General features: G+C 37.1%; 1 protein-coding gene across 1 annotated transcript; it reads left to right on the forward strand.

Annotated features, from left to right (window-relative positions):
* The first annotated feature begins 7,094 nt into the window (after positions 1-7,094).
* Positions 7,095-19,987, forward strand: LOC134663884 (carotenoid isomerooxygenase). The gene is made up of 14 exons (XM_063520414.1): positions 7,095-7,165; positions 10,389-10,495; positions 11,228-11,339; positions 11,449-11,595; positions 12,140-12,250; positions 12,331-12,428; positions 13,217-13,297; positions 13,843-13,923; positions 14,215-14,339; positions 14,592-14,768; positions 15,377-15,533; positions 16,495-16,556; positions 17,526-17,624; positions 18,310-19,987. The coding sequence occupies exons 2-14, from the start codon at positions 10,393-10,395 to the stop codon at positions 18,484-18,486; spliced, it is 1,530 nt and encodes a 509-aa protein (XP_063376484.1). The 5' UTR covers positions 7,095-7,165; positions 10,389-10,392; the 3' UTR covers positions 18,487-19,987.
* The last annotated feature ends 6,265 nt before the right edge of the window (positions 19,988-26,252 follow it).

Consider the following 26,252-nt stretch of genomic DNA (forward strand, 5'->3'; position numbering starts at 1 on the left):
AAAGTTCCTCCTCTTGAGCCTTGAAACCCTCGCAACACTCAAGAGTCTTCTTTTTAACTACTCAGTACTCTTCTGGTCAAGTGCGACGTTACTAAACATAGGTATTCGACAGTTCCATGTTAAAAGAATGAGAGAGAGTTGCCAGGATAGTAAAAAAGAGATTGTAACTCCTACCTAAATTACCTATTATAAAGTATTTTGTATTCTGAAAATAGAAAATAGGTCCCAAAAACGATTTCAAATAAAATACAAAATAGTTTTCTTCAAAAGGTATTTAAATACAAAATAGGTATTTTGCATTTTGTATTTGCATTTTAAATACAGGTATTTCAAATAAGTCACATCTCTGAATATAGTGTAATAGGTATAATGTTTTTCAGTTCACTCGATAAGTAATTGTAAATATTCAAGTTCATTTAAAAGAATTATATTAACACACAAGAGCAATAATGAAAATATTTATTGACAGCTCAACAAAATCTCACGCCCAGATCTTGTAGATATATCTAGACGTATACCTATTTGTGTGTTAGTTAAATGTCTGTTATTGGGTAATTGAGGTAATTCTAATTTACTGGTACTGTCACTGACTCAATTATATAAAAACTCTGTATTTTGGCTTACTTCGTGTAGGTCCTGAATATAATGTAGGTATATTTTATAGCCGAAAATTTCTGGTAAAACATAAGCTTGGTAAAGTTCCCGTGCGGTTTAAAAGTAGGTAAACAGGCTAATAAAATAAACCCTTAAAAGTTACCTATTTTTATTTTGAACTTCTGTTTTGTAAAGTGTTTGTTGTTTAGGTGCGGCACGTGTCGTGTACGGCAGGGATGCACGTGCTAGGAACGACTCGTTTGTTGGTCACGTGTCGTGGGGCTTCACTTTTACTTTTTTTCGGTCTTATACTTATCTTAAGGGCTCTTTTGCAGGTTTAGCGTGTAGGCATAGAGAGTAATATCAGGGGTGGTTTCTCTCAAACTTGCAGACGCTGCTTAATCATTTGACAAAATGCTACCGTTCATTTTAATTGTATAAGTAGGTGAGTTGTATAGGTAAGTAGGTACCTAATTACGGAAAAATGGTAGGCTTTTACTATATTATTATATATATATATGTACTTATAATATTAACCAAAATGTCATGGTTTCGAATTTAACACCCATGCGGCTGCAGAAACGTGCATGGCCACTTTATGACTCAATTCCATTTATGATTTGTCCATGCAATCTCCCGTAGTTAAAAAATAGCTTGTTATATGTAGTTAGTACCTACTAACTTAGTAATAAGTATTGGATCGGATTAGATTAATGGATATCGGTAGCCATGAACTTCAATATTGGCAGTAGCTAACTTCCAATAGGTAATCCTTGGTTAATCCTATTGATTAAAAAATGAAGTACATATTACACGACCTACACGCACAGCACACGTGCGGGATTTCTGTTGCTCTTGAACCTGTAACGTGTTCGAGGCCTTTGGGCGGGGGTGGGATGAGCCGCGCTTCCGCGTGTGGCTCAAGTGACACGTGCAGCGGGTAATACATTTTACAGTACCTACTCCATTACGATACACTGTGCTATAATAAGCACCAGGGCTCGGAACCGGTTTTTTTTTTAAAACCCAAAATAGCCCATTATTTTTAATTATTTTATGCTCTTTACGTAGGACTGTATTATGTAATTAGGTAACAACTTCGTATTATTAGATTGTCCCATATTAAATTAAATATTTAACCAAAGAACGAAAAAGAACGTAATAATACCGGTATTTTTTGTATGAAGTAAACACCAGTTCCGAGCCTTGATAAGCACATTCCTTACTACGTCGAAAATTTAAAAGGGCCATTATATATTATGTATGTACATACTCTAAAACGTTGTAGAATACATGTGCGAATAGGTACCTATTTTCCGCACTTGTATTACCGTACTACACCAATTTTGGTGGCTAGCCATAAGCCGCGCGTGGCATCCTGATTGTAACAGACGCGTTTTGTTAGAGAGTGAGTCTTCTGTACCTAGTACTATTATTTATTCTGTGGCACTTGTGGCAGTATGCACACGGAGCGCCGGTTGGACACGCTATCATGCACTCCCACGACTCCCGCGGCATTGCTGTCGGCGCAAGGAGTTCGCTCTTCAAACGCATGCAACGGTTTTATTTCTAATCAAATTTGAACCCAGCTTTACATTATGTAATCAAAGTGTATCTTTAACTACCAGAGCGCGGCGCACTGATTCTTTCTTCCGTGGTAACTACTTTTAAATTATTTTGGTTTTATTGGGCAAAGTTATGTTAAATGGCAAAGTTTTGTACTATCACGGTAGATAAGGTTGTCAAGATTTTTCCCTTACGGGGCACGGAGCGCTCGCCTTTCAGACAGGTTCATGTTTGCCATTGGCTAGAGTCACAGAATAAGTAATAGTATGCTAGAGTAGAATGTCGTGTTAATTAAAAAGCGATGTCGATAATAAGTTATGGTTAATGTGGACGCATCTGATAAAACTCCATTAGTATACTTTGGTACAAAAGATTTTTGGAAGCATATCCACGTTAGGTACACTATCATTAGAAAATTGTTGCTAGTCGCGTGTAGCGGTAAAGGTCATTTCGATGGGATAATTTGTAAGCAGGCCTATTAGATAGGTACTTGCCTTGTTATTTATGTTGTGTCATTATAATATAATGTGCTAATCCTTTCATTACCCTCATAACTTCACGTGAAAAGCAACAGCCATATTAAGCGCTACTTCATTCATTAGTTATTTATCATTTACCTAATTACTAATTAAGAATGCAAAAAACATTTCAATAACCCATGGCCGATGGTGATGAATTGGACATAAAGCATGATAACTATTATAATCGTGGCTAATTATTATACTAACTATCTATTTGGCTATGAGACCCAAAAAACAAACTCTCAATACAAGAGTCACACGCGTAGCGATTTTATTATACGTTTATAATAACAAATTGCTATTTCAAGCTGTCCGGTAAGGCCCGCAGTCTTTCCAAGTTTCCACGTGATCGCTCGCGTGCGAAACATTGAGCACATACGAGTAAGTACCTAACTATTAGTCACTCACGCGATTCTGCAGTTCTGCAAGTTTGCAAATTAGATTAAAGATGATGGAATAGTTCTAGTAAAGGCTAGCGACCCGTCCTGGCTTCGCACGGGTGAAACCTTAACAAATTATACCTGCACCTAAACATTCCTCGAGAATCAGTTTATTCCGAATATAGGTACATACATACAAACAGACAGACGCGGCGTGGGACTTTGTTTTATAAGGTGTACCGATAGTTACATCATTCATTACCTATTCCGTAACGGCAAGAATGGTATGATGCGATTATTAATGTGATCACATAATTAATAACTAATAACTATTCATTTTTTTATGTAGGTATTAACACAATAAATTAAGTCTATCATTACAAATCTGATCTATCTTTTATACTTAGATACTATTTGAAAGGCCTATTATTCTACTACCAAATACATTTGTAGTATATCCACAAGAATAATTATAATCCGTCTGTACATAAGCCCTTCGTTTAGTTGTTTGTTGTACAAAGGCGTAACACGCGCAAACACGTGTTTCCAGTTTCCAGCCCCTGGTTGTGCACTAGTCACGTTCTCACGTCGCCAGGGGCTTCCGCCACCTCGGAAGATTGTACCTGAAGTAGATACCTAGTTGCATCAGTCTCAAGATTAGTGATCGGTATTAAAAGGGTTTACACATACATTTGAGTCGCTTAACTTCAAAGTCGGGTAAATCCATATGTCAGATCATGCGATTTTGGTATTATGAAAAGGTAATAGGGTAGATATTTGCTGAGAGGGTCGAATGGATTTACCCGAGTTTGATGTTAAGCGACACATTTGATTCCATCAGTTTCGACATTCTTGCTGTATGATGTGTTCATCAACCCAAGTCTCTCGGTAACAAATTAATTTATCGAATTTTAATTATAGTGAGACATACTAACTTTAAGCCAATTTTACGTGACGCCCGCCCGTTGTGACCGCTACTCAAATACTCACTCATACACTGATGAAAATTTAGACCTAGTTAGCGGCCTGATTCGAACTTTAAGATACGTCAGTTAATGGATCTAGAGAGGATATGGATTAAATTATATGTCATTGTCAAAAGTGACGTTTCTTCAAACGAAAACGTTACTTTTGACACTGGTACATCTATCGATATCGTTTCTAGATCTATATATTAATTGACGTATCTTATCGAATCGGGCAGCGAGTGATTAAAAATACGTGAGTGAAATCCTAAAATTAGCTTACAATTAATTTAGATCTTATTTAATTTGTTTTAACAAACAAATAAACGTCCATTTGCTTAGTTTGGGACTACAGGGATATCTGTGTAAAATTGTTCTTAAATATTTATTAACTGACCAAGCGTAAGCGAAAGTCTCCATTTTAGCTTGGGCAAAAATGCTTTCCTGTGTTTGTCCGGCTGTTTTTCTCAATAGGTAGATTCTCATGAAATGTGAGTAGGTTGGATAATTTTGTTCCATTCAGTTTTTTATTATATTCGAGGTACAACTCACATAGCCACTACATTATTTAAAGGAGTCAATTTGTTACAAAATACGTAGTTTATTACTTATTTATTTTTCACAGTTTCAACAATTTCTTAGTCAAGGATCGTCGATACCGGTTACCGGCGGCCATAACGGTCTCTCACTTTCAAGTTTACAAAGACTTAAAATTGGTCAGAAGGTAGGTACAGTTACCTACATTCTGAAATATACTGGTTGTGCAGGTGGGTATATTTTAATCTCTTTGGACATACAAAAAGTCGTTGTTACGCAACGTACCTACGTAGACGCGGACTCGCAAATTGGCATTGAAACGTTTGAACTTGTAACATGCCCTTGAGAGGGAGGGGGTCGTGCCAATCCCGCGGTAGATTTTTTCAAATACCTCAAAGGAATTGGCCCTTAACGAAAGTATTTCATTCGAAACGAAAATATTTAAAATGTTTATAGGGGCGTTAATTTTAAGAATGTTTTTAAAATCCGTACATAACTTTGTTCACGGAACGCTTAGGTAATTAGGTATGGGATGAGTTCGGTCTTCAGTTATTTTAAATGTTGCGTCAGCGCCATTTTACTTAGTTCAAAGCCACAGTAAGTACCTACCTACGTAATACTCATAATATAGGTATCCAAAGCTATATTTAATAAAATGTCAATAATAATACAACCATTAATAAGTATATACCTAAAAACTAAGCAAAAATAAACAATAATTCTTAAATAATATTTGAACGAACTACACACACTACGAAATTATCAATAGGTATGTAAAAAAAAACAAAATACCGAAGCAAATCAGGTATACTACACTAGTCAATTTACTTATAAAATAATAAATTGAAATATAAATACCATCCCTTGGTATTGTTTTGTTGTAACTATTACCGAGTCTAATTTTTCGATTGTAGGTACTTATTGGTTATCCGATTAAACATTTAGAGTTAGATCAAGAAAAGTCTGTAGTGACTTTGATAGCACACGCAGTGCAAGTGTTATTTTTAAACGTGAAACTTCTATGAAATTATGACGTATAAATGACACTTGAACTGCCTATGGTATCAAAATCGCTGCAGACTTTTCTTGGTCTAATTCTAGTTCATTTTAACCTTCAGTCGCCCACTGCTGAGCATAAGCTTCTTTCATCAGAAAAATACATTTACTTATTGCCTTCTTTTTGTACGAAAAGAAAGGAATATTGGTTACACTTGTAAGTATATGTACCTAAGTATTGTGTGGTGTGATTGTCATGCGCAGAGGAACTTGAACTTGTTGCGTAACCTTGTCCGAGCGAGGACGCCCCCGCAGGGATCATCCCCTTCAGCGAGTGTGTCCCAAGTCACAATCACAAGGTAACGGAATGGAATAAAGAAATGTAAAATTAATCTAAAAATCCCGTCACGAAGTCGGGCCATGGTCAGTGAAGGGATCCGTAGCTAACCGTCCGTCACATTAGTCAGCCTTGAATAGTAAAGTTGATTGAAAACGGCGTTACCTAGATCCTATTCGCTTTTTGATACTTAGGTATATTTTGGAACCATGCGGCCATGGTTCAAAAGTTAGAGGGGGACACATTTTTATTCCTTTCAGCACGATAATTCACTTTATCAAACAAACAGAATGTTTTACCGCTTTACGTGTGGGCCGATAGAGCCGTCATCAGCGGGATGATTTATATATAGGTAAGGTAGGGTAAGACTATCACCGGGATAAAACTGTCACTTGTATCGAACCCTCAAACTGTTTGTCTTACCCCAAGCAACATAACATAACTAAACTATGTTAGTCTTACCCCACCTTACCTTACCCATGCCAAATTGCAGCTTTCTAGCACTAACAGTCAGTGAGCTAAGCCGAGGACGGAAGATAGCAAATGACTCAAGCTATCTGCCGTTTTAATTTGGCAAACGATGTACCGAACACCCTGTATATTAATTACCTATAACGAATGAGACACCGAAACTTAAAGTTGGATAAAATGTAGAATTCCATTAAGCACCTATGGATTTGTAAAAGCTGTGGTGTATTCTATTTAATAAATAAACAAAGGTTTATTTAGCTATACCTACACGTGCTCGTTAATAAAAAAATGTAACTAATTATTGCTTACAACATAATAAATATCTACTTAAAACTACACTATGAAAATAGTATTTATAATTATTTTGATATCCGATGAAGGAGAGTTTAAGTTTCATAACACATACACATAGTTTATAAGTAAATAAACTACTTATAGGTATAAGTGTAGGTAATTATAGGCATGCATTAAAATAATATGTAATTATTTTATTTAATCCATGCGGATTATTTTCGAACCGATTCAAAATTATCGCGGATATTAGTGTTTTAAGTTCTTTTGTACAGACGTCGGGGTGAGGCGCGGTGAAGGTTAAAGGGGGGCCTCACCCCCTAAGTTTCAGCAGTCTCGGAGCCACAAGCCTCTCACAGTCATATGTTGATCGTAGACCGCATTGAGTAGACCTCTTACTTACAACCTGAAAATATATTTACCATATACTTACACGATTCTTAGGAGTGGCGAAATAAGTAAAAGCGTCAGTGAGTTTGTTGCTGTTGGTTTATAGAAAGGTAAGCTCTTCCTTTTAAAAGAATCGCTTTGTCAGATTAGGTTTCAATGTCGTTAGTTTATTTTACAATAGTACTTTACTTATTTAAATAAAGTATCACAATCGCAAATAATAGCATCTATATTGAATTTTCAAGAGACAAATTAAAAACTGCTCTTTTGGTTTGATCTCAGTTAATTACGCGTAAACGAAATAGTAAATTTAAATGTGAACTACTCGTACCTAACAAGGAAGTACCTACCTAACTTCCTTTCAATTTTTATTATATTTGAGATATTTATGACTGTGGTTGGGCTTTACGGCCTTACGAATTAGGTATCAAGTATATAAATAGGATACGTATATCTATTTATACTCGTAGCATATGTTCTCACATAGCATATGTGTTCAGAATGCGAAAATTTTAAACGTTATATATAACTACAGGGTTGGAGAAGTCAGAAACTATGAGAGAGCGAAATCTGATTTTAGGAACCATGGCTTCGATTTTAGATTTAAAAATAATGACATTCAATTTTTTTAAATCTCTCATGTACCTAATACATAACCGGGAATCGAACCTGGGGGCCGATTTTTGAATTTCGATCACTCGATTTCGTCACTCGAAAATCGGTGGAAAACGGCGAAATGCTAATTTTTGAAACACGAGCGATCGAAATTTGGAATCTAGTGGTATTGACCACTCGATTTCAATTCTATTAGTAGAATTTAAACGCCTAGCAGTGGAGAATATTTAACGAAATACACGAAATCGAGTGGTCGAATTTCAAAAATCGGCCCCCAGGTTCGATTCCCGGTTATGTATTACATGAGAGATTTAAAAAAATTGAATGTCATTATTTTTAAATCTAAAATCAAAGCCATGGTTCCTAAAATCAGAATTCTCTGTAGACAATGTTAGGTATAAATTCTGCAAGATTTTTTGTTCTTATTGTTGATGGTGCGAATTAAGTCACAAAGAACACCTTATTTAGTGTTCCATTTAAAAATTTTTAATAAATTAGCACGCTTGTTCACGATCAGCGGATCAAATGCGTTCCACTTTTACCTAAATAAACGCAATTTGTAGGTAATGCATAATATCGATGCAGATAAGATACGCATAAAAGGTCTTTTCAGATAAATGCTTCATAATGATTAATGATAACATTGATGACCGATTCACATTAAATTATTGAAATTGTGGGCATTTCAATTACACAAACAAATATATAGGTACTACACGCGATTACATAAAGAATATTGACCGTTCGAATCCCGGCTATGTATGAGAGTTATAAAAAAATTTTGAATGTCATTGTTATTAAAACTAAAATCGACGCCATGGTTCCTATGAACAGATTTCGCTATCTCTCATAGTTTCTGACTTCTCCATACTAACCCATTTGGATTGATCGCCTAAGTTAGCACATGCAACACATTTAAACACATGTGTTGCATGTGCTAACTAATGTGTGTATTGTCTTATATTTATTACAGATAATCGACAATATTATTATTATTATTTAATATAATTTATTTTGGTATTTTGTAAGACCTTGTGACACAGTGAATCTTTGCTAGGCCACTTAGAGTCAGGCAGGCGGGCCACCCGGTTTTGCCATCATAGTGGTCCCTAAGTAGTAAGTATATACAATAATATTTAGGTAAAATGGGTACTTAAGTCAATTCAAGGGAATTTTTTTCTGTATTTAAATATACAGGAAGGCCAAACAATAAGTGCATTCCCGTTACCCGGGCGGTTTTGGGATTATACTGAGCAACTTTTACTAAGTATGGGCCCAACCTTCACTACTTCGGGGTTGGGCCCATAGTAAAAGTCAGTAAAACCTCCCCGGCAACGGGAATGCACTTATTTTGTGGCCACCGTTAATTCAACTTTCTAACTGACTCGATAGGGGAAAAACCTGCCAAGTGCGAGGCGGACTCGCGCACGAAGGGTTCCACTTACCATTACGCAAGAAACTGCATAAAATCAAGTTTGTTGTATGGGAGCCCCACTTCAATATTTATTTTATTCTGTTTTTAGTATGTGTTGTTATAGCGGCTAGTATATATATAGTTATCAGTGTTATCACGGTTGAGATACAGCCTGGCGACAGACAGAAGAGACGGACAGTGGTGTCTTAGTAAATAGGGTCCTGTTTTTGTTTTCGCCCTTTGGTTACGGACCCCAAAAACTTTACCAAAATTTTCAAATTAATACATTTTACATGATATTTCTATTCTGTTCATTTTTCAAGATTAATACCATGTGTAAAATCAACTAAGCACGTACTGAAAATCTCCTTCATACTTATTGATTTAGTAGGTACCTACTTACCTAGTTCAGATAGGTTACCTACCTAAGATTACCTATTCTGTCACGCCACGTCGAGGGCAATCATCGCTTTTTATTCCTCCACCATGAATTTAGCATGTTACAGTTAGACAATAAGTCCTCGGCTTATAAGCTAATAAGCCTAATAGCCTATTTTTACTTAGGATCATGCGTCATTGCGTAATTAGTCTCAATCCCTAAGAGGATAATGAGTCTTGAACGCATAATAGCGGACCGTGTGTAGACAATTAGTTGCGATAGACTTGGCCTAGGACCGAATTCACTAATGAGTCGGTCGTACAGTCGTACTACACGCGGGTGCCGATCAACCCGCAACGCAATTATAAATTAAACTGAAACCATAGTTACAAGTATGTCCATACATTATTAATTGATTGGTCTTATTATTATCACTACCTACACCTTGTTTTATAAGGCAGCGGAGGACTTTTTTATAAAGTCCCTCGCCGCGTCTAGTCTATATGTTTGTGTGTATAACTATGTATGTTCGCGATAAACTCGAAAACTACAGAACGGATTTTCATGCGGGTTTCACATATTAATAGAGTGATTCTTGAAGAAGGTGTAAGTTTACCTAAGTGGTTTTGTGTAACCCGTGCGAAGCCGTGGCGGGTCGCTAGTAGGATCATATAAAATCATTTTCTCACTGAATTCTAGGCAGTTCATTTACTTAAGTATAAACTCTAATTCATTTAATCCTCCTATCAAAATTTATCCAATTATTGATGACGTATATTAGATAACGTTACAAAGCAAACTAATTAGGTACAAAGGTTCTTGCAAATTTAGCCTAAAGAAAGCGTTTCATACCATCATGAGCATTACAATTTTTGTGCACTTGTGCAGTGCGCGCGGTACGTCATGCCTGGTCGTATTAAATTTCAGTAAACCACAATGGCTGCATGTAAAGAGAAACTGTATCCCAACTGCGATCCGACTGTATGGCTCCGATCCTGCGAGGAGGAGGTCACTGAACCATTGGAAGGACAAATTACAGGTTTAATTTTATTTATTAAAATTTTTTATTAATATTTACTTTCACCTGACCGTTGTCTGTCAGTCTGTAATCAAATCTTGCAAGTTAAATTTGATCCACTTCCCGGTTTCCGATTGAGCTGAAATTTTGCATACATACGTAAGTCGGGTGACAATGCAATATTATGGTGTCATTGAGCTGATCTGATGATGGAGACCGGAGGTGGCCATAGGATCTCTGTGATAAAACAACGAAACTTTATTGTGTTTGGGGTTTTTAGAATTGTCTCGATGAGTATTAGTTGCATGTGGGAAGAAAAGTACAGTCAGCGATAAAAGCTTGTACCAAAAATGAAATTTTTGCCAAAAACTTATTTTATCACTTTTAATTCGTTTAGCTTATAGTTAAATTCATCATATTTTATATAATTTAATAATGAATAAATAAATATATTTACTCTTTTATTATTCTTTTAAATTAACGGTTATAAATTTAACCGTTAAAAAATTATTTTAATTTAACTAAAATAGCTATATAAAATTTGTGACTACATTGAAACATTTCTTTATTCCCTTAATAACAAACTATTGTCGTATATTTTTTATTCAAGGAAACTATTCGTCGTGATTCGTGATATTCTAAACTAAACCCTTGGCGAAATGACAAATATATTTTTGTCATTTCACCGCATTCATTGATCAAACGGCAATACCCGGTGGATCTGTTCATTATTCTAGATCATTATTTTTTCAGGTGAAATTCCATCGTGGGTTCGCGGTAGCCTGCTGCGGAATGGGCCTGGCTCACTCCAAGTTGGATCGGAGCGGTTCGATCACCTGTTTGACAGCTCGGCCCTGCTGCACAGGTACGTAGTCGACTCCTTACTACAGGGGTCGGCAAACTTTTCATTCTAGCCATAGGTACCAGCTGTTGCTGATGTTTTGATGATGCAGATATTTTTAACGTATTTCTAGGTTTGCTATCCACGATGGGAATGCTACATACCAGTGCCGTTTTCTGCAGTCTAACACATACAAGCGTAACCAGGCGGCGCGGCGTATCGTCGTCACGGAGTTCGGCACCAGCGCGGCCCCTGACCCGTGCCACACCATTTTTGACAGGTGACCATATTTCCCACTAGCCCGCGTGTCTCGTGCTAATCCCGGTCTAATTATTTCTACATAAATTTATTAGGGGCAAAATTTTGGGAATTACCAAATGGCTACTGAGTTTTGAGAGTTAGGCCTTGACATCGTAACATAATAATATGGAATGAATAGGTATCCCTAAGAACACTGCTGTTAGGATCCTAAGAACACTTCTTATGAAATTGATTTCATTTCAATCTCACTGGCAGTCATTTAATCGAAAAATAAGTGCTGGAGTAGAAAAAACAGATTAAAATGCCATTTAAATTATTTATGACTACAGTGCATCTCATTACAATAATTACATTAGGCCAAGATTAAACAAGTAACGCTAAGTATATATAATACAGGTACTTAAGCAACATTTTTGTCAAGATCCAGTTCTGATGCTAATAGTGTAGTCAATGATGATGAAGCTAGTATAAAATTCCGTTCTGTCCGTCCCATTTGTCACCCTTTGAACATGGAACCCTAAAATGACGGTTTTACAAAGGATATGTTTGTATTTATATTTCAGAGTTTCAGCACTTTTTGATCCTGGAGAGTCAATGTCAGACAACGCCATGATTTCTTTGTACCCATTCGGTGACGAGATGTACGCCTTCACAGAGGGACCAGTCATTCACAGGTAACTATGACATTTTCGATTATTTTTTTTCGATTTCGATACATTTAGGTGATTATGTCTGAAGGGTAAAAATGTTGTAGGGTGGACCCGGTAACGCTGGACACACTGGGGCGGAGGAACCTGTCGAAGAGCCTGGCGCTAGTGAACCACACCTCGCATCCCCACGTCCTGCCCAACGGTAGGTAGCTTTTTAGGGTTCCGTACCCAAAGGGTAAAACGGGACCCTATTACTAAGACTCTGCTGTCCGTCCGTCCGTCCGTCCGTCCGTCTGTCACCAGGTTGTATCTCACGAACCGTGATAGCTAGACAGTTGAAATTTTCACAGATGATGTATTTCTGTTGCCGCTATAACAACAAATAATAAAAACAGAATAAAATAAAGATTTAAATGGGGCTCCCATACAACAAACGTGATTTTTGACCAAAGTTAAGCAACGTCGGGAGTGGTCAGTACTTGGATGGGTGACCGTTTTTTTTTTTTGCTTTTTTTTTTGCATTATGGTACGGAACCCTTCGTGCGCGAGTCCGACTCGCACTTGCCCGGTTTTTATATTTTACTCGTGCCTACTAGCCTCCGCCCCGCCCGCGACTTTAACTTCGTGGAAACCGTTAAATTCATCCAACCCCATTATCAAACCATGTCAAAAATCCATTCTTGTTATAGTCTAAAGCTCTAAATATTTGAAGAGGGTTTTCGGTTTCAACGGATTGGACTTGCTCAGCGACTAAAAATACATCGTAGAACAGTTTTAAATATTAACTAGTTTCTTAGATAAAAATTATTCGATTTGTATCAAATTATAGGTAGGTAAGTAATGAGCAAATGTTTTCCAAGCCCAAAGCTTTGACGCGGACCATCGAATGAAAGTACCATTCCAAAGATTAATTCCAAAGATGTTACTAAATTCCTGCTTATTTCAGTACTTAGTAAAGCATGTAATCGGCGTTTGGCTCTCTGATTTCAGGAGACGTGTATAACGTGGGCATGTCCCTCGTAAAAGGGCGCCTGCAGCATGTCGTGGTCAAATTCCCATTCACTGAAAAAGGTTCGTTGCAATATACGCTTTAATTCACACTAACAGGAACACCCAAGTGGACCATACGTACCTATTTACCATGTCTTTCGCCCTTTGTCATGAATGTAAATAGTGAATGAGTAAAGAAGATAATTTATTGCCATTTTTAAACACTAATGTAAGGTGTATTCGGGTAATACCGAATGTCGGATAATTCCGAAATTCAGATGAAAATCACCCTTAATTCCATCATAATAAAAGTTTATTTTCGGAATTATCCGACAGTTTTCGACATTCGGAATTACCCGAGTAAACCTTATATACATTTAGGTAAAATAAACCCGAGAGATATTTAATTGAGCAGAAGGATGTCAGATTTAAATCGTATTCGTATCGTATTAAATCGTTAACTCTACCTTTTTTAAATAATAATAAAGTGTAAGTGTTTTTATATTCATATTATAAAAACCCTAGCCTAAGAAGAATGATGAATAAAGAAAATAAAGCCATGGTAATAAATTATTGCCTTTTTATTAAGGGATAATTATAACAGTGTTTTCGATGTTTCGTTTCAGGGGATATGTTCGAGCGGGCTCGCATCGTAGGTAGCATGAAACCACGGTGGCCCTTACACCCCGCATACATGCATACTTTTGGTAACTATAATCTGATGATTTGATTTTAAAGAAGTCTTCAGAATATTATACAATTTATACAATATAATACTCTTTATGCGCATGCGCAGCACGCCGTTAATAATAAATACATGTACAGAAACAATTACAACAATTGCATAGAGGATTGAAGAATATTCACAATTTCAAGATTATTTGCTCCATTCATAAGTTTCTCTATATGAATGGTGATCATTAATATTTCCGTTAGCTAATGCTGTTCAACTATTCAGAACCTTAGGTAGGTACTTACTTATATGATAATATTTTCAGGTATAACGGACAACTACTTCGTGATAGTAGAACAGCCGCTATCGGTGTCCCTGGTGAGCGTGGTGCGGAACCAGCTTTCTAACAGGCCTCTCGCCCGGAGCTTGCAGTGGTACCCGCAACACGAGGTAACTGAACACTCATCTAATACCACTTAAACAGGGAGCAAAATGTTACAACTGTAATTGTTAAGTAAGAAATAACCAGATATTGAATGAGTATTTTCAACAAGAGATTATGCCTAACACGCATAACTCACCGAAACACTAGCAAAAGGACACAGTTTTATTATGGAATATACTTTCTTGCTCGAATACGATTCTTTCATAAATATTTTCATGATGCTTCTTCTAATTTGTTTGCTATAATATGATTTTCAGACACACATAGTCCTAATAAGTCGAAAAACTGGGAAAGAAGTGACGCGATACCGGACTGACACCTTGTTTTACCTCCACATCATCAACTCGTATGAGCAGGACGACAGGCTGGTCGTCGATATCTGTGCGTATAACGACGCTAAGGTGATAGATGCTATGTACATCCAGGCCATTGAAGTAAGTCCATTTTTATTTATTTGCCGTTAATGTAAGTATTTTAATGCGCTCGGGTGTTGCGCTAAAATCGCAGAACGAAATCTGAACCTAGGGTTTGAAGCCCGGATGCTTAGTTCAAATAGGTAAATGCGATCTTATGGCACTACGCATTGATTTTTGCGTTAAGTGGCAAAATAACTTAACCTACATTAAACATTAGCAAAAAATAGCTTTGGAAAAAACGCCGCTACGTCAAAATTAACTGACTTTCAAGTCAGACTCAACACTATATCTTAGGACATTCACTTACTCACCAGACTTTCAGGCCATCAGTTGGACTTAGTCACCAGTGTATTACCAGTTACCAGTACCAGCAGTACTCCAGCAGCAGTACTAGTTACTTTAGTTACCAGTTGGCCCTGGGATACTACATTCGCAACCACTACTACCGCTTTCAATGGGATCTTTAGTTAATGTCTTGGCCCGGGCTACGAAGGTGGTTTTATTTCTCCTCACTATAAACAAAGGAATGGTTGATAAAAAAATACCTATACCTAACTGTATGACTTTTTAAAAACAATTCAGCGCGCATTTCACACCACCATCGTACTTAAACTAAGCGATTTCAGTCGATGCAAAGCAACGCAGACTACGCGGAGTGGTTCCGCGGACGGCCCAAGCGGGTGGAGATCCCGCTGGAGGCCCCGCGGCTCACGCGCGTCGCGCCCCGCCTGCTGGCGGGCCTGGGCTGCGAGACACCCAGGATACACTACGACCTACACAATGGTACGTGCCAAGTTGCTAACGGAAGCCCAAATTATTTATAGAATCGATAATATAGTCACGCACAGATACAAACACGTCGTGAGGTACCTAGACAGAAAGCTGGCAGCTAGCTTCGATTAAGAAGCCCTACCTCTTAGGAGTAATTTTAATTTATATACTCATCATTTGTTTTACCTATTCATTATTCGGCGTTATTTCGCGGAAATCCAAATTAATTGACACCATAATGTTGCTTTGCTATTCCGTGATGTAAAAACGTGTTAGCTTCAGTGTTAACCAGTTGAACTACCTTGCGTATTTTTTTACATACCTACAAAGTAACATGTGGTGTGTAATAATACTAAAACGTGTAGAGAGAAACTGTATCTAATTACTATTTACCTCATAAAAAATGGGTCTATAGTTCGTTTTTTTTTAGCATTAGAAAGAACTTGCAAGAAGGTAGGCGATCTTGACATGTCTTTTAATTGAAAAACGCTTTTTAAAAATCAATAACTAACTTATGAAAGCAGAAGAATATAAATGATTGTATTAGATTCATAATTGTTACATATTTGCCGTAACTTATTTTTAAAATTTGTTTTTCAATTAAAAGACACATCACGATTGTTTACCTTATTTCTAATGCTAAAAAAACGAACTATACTTGGTCAAGCAGATCTTGTCAGTAGAAAAAGGCGGCAAATTTGAAAAATGTAAGCGTGAAGGGATATCGTCCCATAGAAAATTTGAATTTCGCGCCTTTTTTTACTGACAAGATTTGCTTGATCAGATATATATTAGGTTGTATTTTTGGACGACTTTCTGACTTCTTTATAATAATCTAATTCGATGGATCTGAAATAAAACTATGAAAACTGATTTTAAATTCATTAATATGCGATATTTCAATAGTTACCTATATGAGTAACTGTCGCGATAGCTTAAGACAATATGGTGGATCTGTGATTTTTATTTTCAGGAAAGCCCTATCGTTACTTCTACGCGATTAGTTCAGACGTCGATGTCGAAAACCCAGGACTGGTAAGTGTCGTAGGTAGATATGCCTGTAAATTTAAACTGCCATACAGTCCAACGAGAAATTGTCGAAATTTATTGAGGGCGCCACTGAGCAGTACTTACCAGTACTTTCGAGCTTTTATATACTTTTCGTTTTATTCATTTTGAGACCTTTATTCTTCTAACAAAAAACTGAAGTATTTTAAAATAAAGTAATTTTTACAAAAATCGAACATAAATGTGAGTAGTGACGAGTTAATACGTGGTCAAAGAGAATAGATAGTATAGAGGGGTCACAGAGGGGTCATGTCAATTTTGTAGTCACTGTAAATTTACTGCCATATATCGACACACGACTAAAACTCAAAATAAACACGTATAAAATTATCAAAAAAAAAAATGGATAAATTATTTTACTATTTTTATATTGTTTTTACCCATGCTCATTCACTGATATCTACTCGTATGTGTTAAAATTGTGAAATATGAAACGGTGTCGTCACGCCATCTAGCCGAGCATACGCCAAAGGTGTGTGCGCCATCTATGCGAGAATGACTATTTCTCGATTTCCGAGGCACGTTTTTTCCTTAGACTTTATTCATCTTATACGAAGTTACATGTCTTTGTACGTGGTTAATACCGAACTCGCATAATCTGACAGATGGATTTACCTTTACCCGAGTTTGAAGTTAAGCGACTCATATATTTACGTACCTTTTCGTATAGTATTTTTAGCATTAAAAAAAGACTACACGACGATGACTTACTTTTTATTAAAAAACGTAATTATTTATTATAAAAATTGTCGATGTAACATTGTCACCTTTCTATTAGGCCTCCTGGTCCTGTCACTGTGATTCGCTTCTAATTCCATCTTATTTAATTTCTACAATTTCTTGTAGGCCTGTTACACGACTGTAATTACTTTTCACAGGAAGTATTATACGTAATAATTATAAGTACAAATATAAAAGGACTCCCGTTGGTTATAGATCATCAAAGTGGACACAGCGACGAGTGAGATCCGGACGTGGTGCGACGTGGACTGCTACCCCAGCGAGCCCGTCTTTGTACCGCGGCCAGGCGCTAAGGTAGCTACGCATAAGCATAAGTAATAAATATGTGACGATCCACGGCAAAAGGTACCTTATGGCGGCTGGCACTTACGTCGCATAGTGCCGCAATAATATTGGAGCGGCGTTAACAGTAGCGTAAGCGCTAACCGCCATAAGGTACCTTTACCCGTGGGACGTCACATATAATTTTGTTACTAACTTAAACAATTTATATACCAAATTGATCAGTTAAATTATTATTGACGCAAAAGACATTCACGGGATCATCGGACCTATGTATGACCTGTTACAGCCAAAACTAATTTCTTCCATATGTACACTGGCGTTCAAAGGTGCATTGGTGATGTTTCAACCGTAATATTTGTAATAAATACATATTTGTATAATTTGAAAAACTTAAAGAGCGTCGTCTAAAGAGACAACAACCGGCACCTTCAGCTAACGCCAAATTTACTTGTGACCGTTGTGGGAAACAGTGCAGACTTGCAGAGCTCGCATCGGTTTGTTCACTTGTTCACTCACAAGAAAAGATGCGATTCTCGGAATACACAGCAGCTGTAATAAACATCTGAAGAAGATGTAAAGGCCAATGATGATGTACTTACACGAGTACCTCATATGAGTCTCTTATGCTAGCTTAGCAGTTTACCGTTTAATATAGGGTGTTGATTATGATATTTATGATGATGATGTTATATAGGAAGAAGACGACGGCGTGTTGCTGAGCGCGGTGGTGCGCGGTGCGGGCGACTCACGCGCCGTGGCCCTGTTGGTGCTGGAGGCCGCAACCTTGCGTGAGCTTGCGCGCGTCACGTTCCGCACGCCTTCGCCTGCGCCCAAGTGTCTGCACGGCTGGTTTCTACCCGAGCGGGTTTAGGGCCACCTTTTTTTTTGTGGACGGAGTGGAAAAATGCGTTACGCGTTCCCCCGGGCTGGGGAGCCATGGGGGATGTGTGGAACTCCCTCCTGCAACCGCCCTCTCCTGTTGAGAGGGGGAGAGGAGGTATACCCACTAAAAGCCACTCCGGCGTCACCCTTCTTACCGTTTTGAAGGAGCCATGGGATGCCTGGGATTCTACCATGACTCCTTCCGGTGGCCCTGGCATATCTTATGCCAGAGTACCCACACCGATGAACCGGGTTTAGGGCCACCTACCACAACTGACGGACCGATCAACGTCACTCAGCAGCGAACTATGTAACTTCCCATACAATACGATTTAGCGAGCGAACCGACCCTTAAACAACAGCGCTGAATGCAGTGACGTTTTGAAAAGAGCGCTAATCACTGAAAGCGACGTTTGCATCTATTGACTAGCTCTCTCTGGACCCGCGCTTATGCAGATACCGCTGCGGCGCTGCTAATATTGTTTTAAATATGTTAGAGAAAAATCATTTACCTATTGTTAAACCAAGTACATTCTAAAACTAAATGTCTATACTACAATTGGACTGAAATTAAGTAAGTCCTTATTGAACATAAGATTTTTAGTTATGGCGAGAATTTGAGAAGCCAATTTTCGCGATAAGTAAAAAAGTACTTATAAAAGTAGTTTTTTTACATAAAAATTTTAATCTTCCATACTCTAATTATTATTTGGATGACTGAACCCTTTAAGTCTATGATCTGATCTGAAGTCCGTCGTGTCTTCTTAGGATTGGAGTTTTTCCAGTCGTGGCATTACCAAAGATAAAATAACTACTAACCTACTAGCGCAATGGAACAAGAAATGCAAAATTATTTCAGCTACCTACTCTTCAATGATATGATTGTTCGTATGCATACTCGTATATATGGGGATACAATATATCAATAGAGTCCCGAATATATATAGTATATGTACAGTAAGTTGCAGAGATTACTGGCCCCCTGCATAGAAATTTGTTTGCGGGGGAGGGATCAGTTATCTCTGCAGCTTACTGTACAACTGTAGGTAGAAGTACCTAAGTTAATCTTTATAATAGGTATGTAATGTTCGTATATATTCGCGCAAAGTTAGTACATATGTATATCGTATTTTTTTTACTCTTCTTTACGTTTACTCTTAACAGTGTTAACGTGGATTTTATACGCCGCTGCTTAGTATTAAATCCCAATATTTTTTAATGCTCAAAATCTAACACATATGTTTTTTTCTTACTATTGTAGTATAGATACTAATGCACAGACTTAATATAAGTATTTTATGGTATGGCACCATTTCTTATAAAACAAATTGAAATTAATGCAGTCAAACTTAGCAGTTCCATGACTTTCTTTGATGATAAAATGCTCCCAGTGTATAAAAACTGATGTTAAATTCTACTTATTTTTGTTTACGTCTCATTATTGGTGCCACATCTATTATTATTAGTGCCATGCCTTATGGGAAACGGTCGCAGAGATAGTTCAGAGCCGGAAACCGCTACCAACTTTTAGTATGTTGTTGGGCATGGCATCGGGTCTCCAAAACTGCCGGGAGACGGCGGCGCCGGCCATCTACTTCAGCGGAATGACGTCATCAAAATGACTCCCGCTTCGTTGCGAATATTGCATACTGCACCCAAACTATGCATAGCACATACACTACGTGTGGGGTATTAAATGAAAGCCAATTAAATAAACTTTATTTTATTTATACAAAGTGTACCAAAATATGCAACAGTTTAAGAGAAATTGACAAATAAATAAAAATTACGTAAAAAAATATTCGATTATTTGGGTTTTACAACCAAACCAAAAGTCGGACGATAAAGCAATGTACTACAACATTAAAGATGACGTCTCAAGCCATACACTGATATCAATAAAATCAAAATTGGACCAAATATGTGGAAATTATGCATCAAAATGTAGATATTTGCCCATACAAATGCATAAAAGTTAAAAAAATCCAAATTGGTCATTTTCAGTATAATCCGCATAAGCTTCTAGTATGTTATTAGCAATATGACCTGGATTCTAAAACTGCCGGGAGACCATCTCTGTTGTTCCTCAGTTACAAATAATGACGTCATATAAATAATCACTGCCGAATTTCGCAAAATGTAAATTATAGCTATACCACGAGTCTCACATACACATGTGTTACATGTAATGAAAGGTTATTAAATGTATTATGATTCACCTAAACATTGTTTGTAAAAAAAATGTACGGTTTCAGAGCTAGAAACAACGAAATAACACTTTTTATGGAAAAAGTAGATATGTATCAATTTTATAGCTAAACTAAAATCGTCATAAAAAAATTGCGTATAATATTTGAAAAACCAGTTATTCAACTATATATCACAATTTAAATTTTACATTTCCGACAAAAACTGTGGAAGTTCTGGAAAAAAAACTAAAGCGCCCCAACAATTCTACCTTAATGCGCTCATATTATGCAAAGAATAGTTCTAATTATCGAGTATTAAATGGATGAACATTACATAAAATACATGAAAACGACATTTTCGAATGGAACCATAATTAAAAAAATTATAATTTACTAGATAAGTAAGCAAAATACTGTTTCTTTAAGTACCTAATCTCCTCCTTTCAAAGTCGGTTAAAATGTGGCTTTTGTGACCTGGGCTACAAAGACAAATAAATTGACACCTAATTTATCAAAATCAGTTCAGTACTTTCATGCAAACGGTACCTACACATGCACGCATAGATAGCAAATTCTGCCGTAGTCGGACAAAAAATTAAAATTCAATAATTAGACCTTTACTATTATGGCCTGGCGTGGCTTGGCATCTAACGTTGAAACCCTCAGGCCGTAGATGTTAGCAGACCAGAGGGGTGACCTCTGTATTTCGGAGGATCAGAGGGAAAATTCTGCCAGCCTTCTCAGCTCAGCCTTGAAACCCTTGCACCACTCAAGTTTCCACTTTTATAAGAATACCCAACTGGCGCGAAGTGGCGCAGAATAGGGCAGAGTGACGCTCTTTTGTGTCAGAGATCAAGATCCTCTTTGGGTCACTGAGCCAGTGATGTATGTATGTATGTATGTATAAGGCTAATCGAGGCTTAAATATATAATTATGTATCGCATTAAGTGAACTGATATGGCATTTACCGAGATAAGGCATTTTGTATTAGGCATGTACCTACTTACTGGCATGTAACTTTACATTTCTCTAATAATGTAGCGTTAGGCCATGACAATAAGATCTATTTGATATTAATATTTACCGCGACTACAGCAGGAACTGCTATCTACGTATGTAATTATGTATTTTTTACATGGAACAACTGAACTGATTTTGATAAATGAGGTGTCAATTTATTTGTCTTTGTAGCCCAGGTCACAAAAGCCACATTTTAACCGACTTTGAAAGGAGGAGATTAGGTACTTAAAGAAACAGTATTTTGCTTACTTATCTAGTAAATTATTATTTTTTTAATTATGGTTCCATTCGAAAATGTCGTTTTCATGTATTTTATGTAATGTTCATCCATTTAATACTCGATAATTAGAACTATTCTTTGCATAATATGAGCGCATTAAGGTAGAATTGTTGGGGCGCTTTAGTTTTTTTTCCAGAACTTCCACAGTTTTTGTCGGAAATGTAAAATTTAAATTGTGATATATAGTTGAATAACTGGTTTTTCAAATATTATACGCAAATTTTTTATGACGATTTTAGTTTAGCTATAAAATTGATACATATCTACTTTTTCCATAAAAAGTGTTATTTCGTTGTTTCTAGCTCTGAAACCGTACATTTTTTTACAAACAATGTTTAGGTGAATCATAATACATTTAATAACCTTTCATTACATGTAACACATGTGTATGTGAGACTCGTGGTATAGCTATAATTTACATTTTGCGAAATTCGGCAGTGATTATTTATATGACGTCATTATTTGTAACTGAGGAACAACAGAGATGGTCTCCCGGCAGTTTTAGAATCCAGGTCATATTGCTAATAACATACTAGAAGCTTATGCGGATTATCCTGAAAATGACCAATTTGGATTTTTTTAACTTTTATGCATTTGTGTGGGCAAATATCTACATTTTGATGCATAATTTCCACATATTTGGTCCAATTTTGATTTTATTGATATCAGTGTATGGCTTGAGACGTCATCTTTAATGTTGTAGTACATTGCTTTATCTTCCGACTTTTGGTTTGGCTGTAAAACCCAAATAATCGAATATTTTTTTACGTAATTTTTATTTATTTGTAAATTTCTCTTAAACTGTTGCATATTTTGGTACACTTTGTATAAATAAAATAAAGTTTATTTAATTGGCTTTCATTTAATACCCCACACGTAGTGTATGTGCTATGCATAGTTTGGGTGCAGTATGCAATATTCGCAACGAAGCGGGAGTCATTTTGATGACGTCATTCCGCTGAAGTAGATGGCCGGCGCCGCCGTCTCCCGGCAGTTTTGGAGACCCAATGCCATGCCCAACAACATACTAAAAGTTGGTAGCGGTTTCCGGCTCTGAACTATATTCCCATAAGGCATATGACTATATTATTTAGTTGTTGTGTTGATTGTAGAAATAAATTGCTTAAATAAATTATTTTCTTTAAATTGTAAGAGAAAAAACACGTGCTTTTGTGCTGCTGTTTATTAGTCTATCCGTTTTGCTAAGATCTTGCTTAGGCAAACTTGATCTTACAAATCGGGCCGGCTATACATGCTACATGACTGCTATGCTGATAGGGCCTAGTTAATATTTAGTCATAAGTTAATGAACAATTATTGTAAGCAAATTTGCATATATATTTTTGCTATAAGAATAGTGTTTGCACGGTTATTCGTCTGAAATGAAATATACCTACATGAAAAAGCAATTGTATTTATGTCATTGGTTAGTTGCCATGCTGCTCTTTGAGTAGCCCTTAATGGAAACAAACATATTCCCAAGTGGGGGACCAAATATACTGAAAAAAAGCTAATGAATAGCTGGGCAATTTGCCATAGAATAGAGTACGGTAAAACTACCAAACTATTGTCCAGGCGGCCGATTTTTGAATTTCGACCGCTTTATTTCGTGTATAAATTAATTAAATATAGGACATTTTTACACAAATTGACTAAGCCCCACCCACGGTAAGCTCAAGAAGACTTAGATTACATTTAAATTCTACAAATAGAATTTAAAACGAGTGGTGAACACCACTTGATTCCGAATTTCTATCGCTCGTATTTCGAAAATTAGCATTACGCTGTTTTCCACCGATTTTCGAATGACGAAATTCAAAAATCGCCCCCACAGTATTACAACTTTACTATGGTCCACGACTTCAAGACGTAATTAATAAATATAAATAAGTGCCAATGTTCTATTTGGTGGTTTTTATTATTATTTATTCCATTTTCAGCAACAAAAACCCTCTAACTAGTGTGCCTTACAATCGTTAATAAGTTAATAACGTTAATCGCCTCCAACCTCCAGCACGGCAGTGCCGCCGCCGAGACGAGCAAATAAAGGCGGGACACTATCTACCTTTTTAACCGACTTCCAAATCCCAAAGGAGGAGGTTATCAATTCGGTTGTATGGTTTTTTTTTTTTAATTTTTTTTTTTTTATGTTTGTTACTCCATATCTCCGTCATTACTAGACCGATTTTGAAAATTATTTTTTTGATTGTATGTATATGCATACAGATTGGTCCCGTTTTTGTCAAAATCCAGTTCTGATGATGGGATCTATGAGGAATCGACGGAACTCCTCAAATCTTAAAGGCATACATATGGTGATTTTTGTGTTTTTATCAACAAATCAAGCATATACATTCAAAAATGTGACATTTGATGAAGTGGAACTGCTGATGATGATCAGAACGGAACTCTTCAACGACGCATAGTTCACCTTTGGCGATTTGTCCTCTTCGTTATGTTTGTTAAGCAAGTTAAGTTTTTAAGCCACAATTTTGTCAAGCTTGAGTTCTGATGATGGGATCCATGAGAAATCGAGGGAACTCCTCAAATTTTAAAGGCATGCGTATAGAGATTTTTGTATTTTCATCAGAAAATCAAGCATTTTCATTAAAAACTGTCACATTTGATGAAGTGGAACTGCTGATGATGATCAGAACGGAACTCTTCAACGACGCATAGTTCACGTTTGGCGATTTGTCCTCTTCGTTATGTTTGTTAAGCAAGTTTAGTTTTTAAGCCACATTTCTGTCAAGCTCGAGTTCTGATGATGGGATCCATAAGGAATCGAGGGAACTCCTCAAATCTTAAAGGCATACGTATAGAATTTTTTGTATTTTCATCATAAAATCAAGCATTTACATTAAAAACTGTCGCATTTGATGAAGTGGAACTGCTGATGATGATCAGAACAGAACTCTTCAACGACGCATAGTACATGTTTGGTGATTTCGAATTTCGATTTTGACTTGGACTGGGACCCGGACTCATACCCGGATCCGGTTCGGACCCGGACTCGGACTCGGACCCGGACTCGGACTCGGACCCGGACTCGGACCCGGACTCGGACCCGGACTCGGACCCGGACTCGGACCCGGACTCGGACCCGGACTCGGACCCGGACTCGGACCCGGACCCGGACCCGGACCCGGACTCGGACCGGGACTCGGACCCGGACTCGCACTCAGAGACCCGGACCTTGACCCGGAAAACCACTATGATACCTAAACTAAATAAACCACTATGATTACTTACCATAAAATGTGGGTATGATGATGCCAAACCCCTCCCGCTCAAACTCCCGTACACCGCACCGCATGCGCCGTTAAGTGGGTTAGGTTAGGTTAGAACTGCGATCCTCACAGAACCGAACAAAAGTGGGTTAGGTTTGGTTAGAACTGCGAGTCTTACAGAAACGAAATGCTACTAGAAAAGTGGGTTTGATTAGGTTCGAACTGCGATCCTCACAGAACCGAACTGCTATCAGAGAAGTGGGTTAGGTTAGGCTAGAACTACGACCCTTACGGAAACGAAATGCTACTAGAAAGTACTGGTTATACCTCCTTTTCTTCATAGTGCACCATCTACCATAATCTTTCACCGGGCCCCATAGAAGTCGGTTTTTTTTTCTTAAAAATTATATTTTTTCTCGAACCGTTTCCTCTTATTTTCAAACCCTCACGATAACACCTGAGAGCTCAATTTCACAGGATGAAATGTAGTTACCTAAAGGGAATTAATTTCCTGTTATATGATTTAATTTCTTAACGTAAGTAAATCCATCAAACAATCTGGCATAAAATGGCTAAAAGAAGTTCATGTCTTCAGTAGGTATATGCTTGATGACAAATATTAATAGTATCATTCGATTACGTTTGTTTTTGAATAATTGAAAAACAGAGATTTTCATGGTGTCATTTGAGACTCCCGAAAAGCCAGTGATTTTTGTTAGTAATAAATATATTAAGAACAGGTCACTCACGAATTTTAAGTCGAAAAACGCATGCTCCTGGTGACACTACTCGGTACGGAGTGAAACATGTCGAGCGTTTTTCGACTTAAAATACGTGAGTGACCCTTTCTTAATTATTTATAACAAACTTATACTAACAAAAATCACTGGCTTTTCGGAAGACGCAAATGACACTGAAAATTTTTGTTTTTCAATTCTTCACCTTTTTGAAACCATTTCTGTCGCATATCCTGACTCCCTTAAAAGTTGTTTTCTTATCTCAATGTAAGCATGGTTGTTACCACCTTTTTAAATC

Source organism: Cydia fagiglandana, chromosome 1 (assembly GCF_963556715.1).
Source record: "Cydia fagiglandana chromosome 1, ilCydFagi1.1, whole genome shotgun sequence".
In the NCBI taxonomy this organism is placed as follows: domain Eukaryota; kingdom Metazoa; phylum Arthropoda; class Insecta; order Lepidoptera; family Tortricidae; genus Cydia; species Cydia fagiglandana.

What these genes read in the sequence shown, in the direction of transcription:
- LOC134663884 (XM_063520414.1), top strand. Translation starts at nt 10,393, where the DNA reads ATGGCTGCATGTAAAGAGAAACTGTATCCCAACTGCGATCCGACTGTA. An exon ending in CGCATACATGCATACTTTTG is followed by an intron (nt 13,924 to 14,214) that starts GTAACTATAATC and finishes TAATATTTTCAG; the next exon opens with GTATAACGGACAACTACTTC. An exon ending in AGTGGTACCCGCAACACGAG is followed by an intron (nt 14,340 to 14,591) that starts GTAACTGAACAC and finishes TATGATTTTCAG; the next exon opens with ACACACATAGTCCTAATAAG.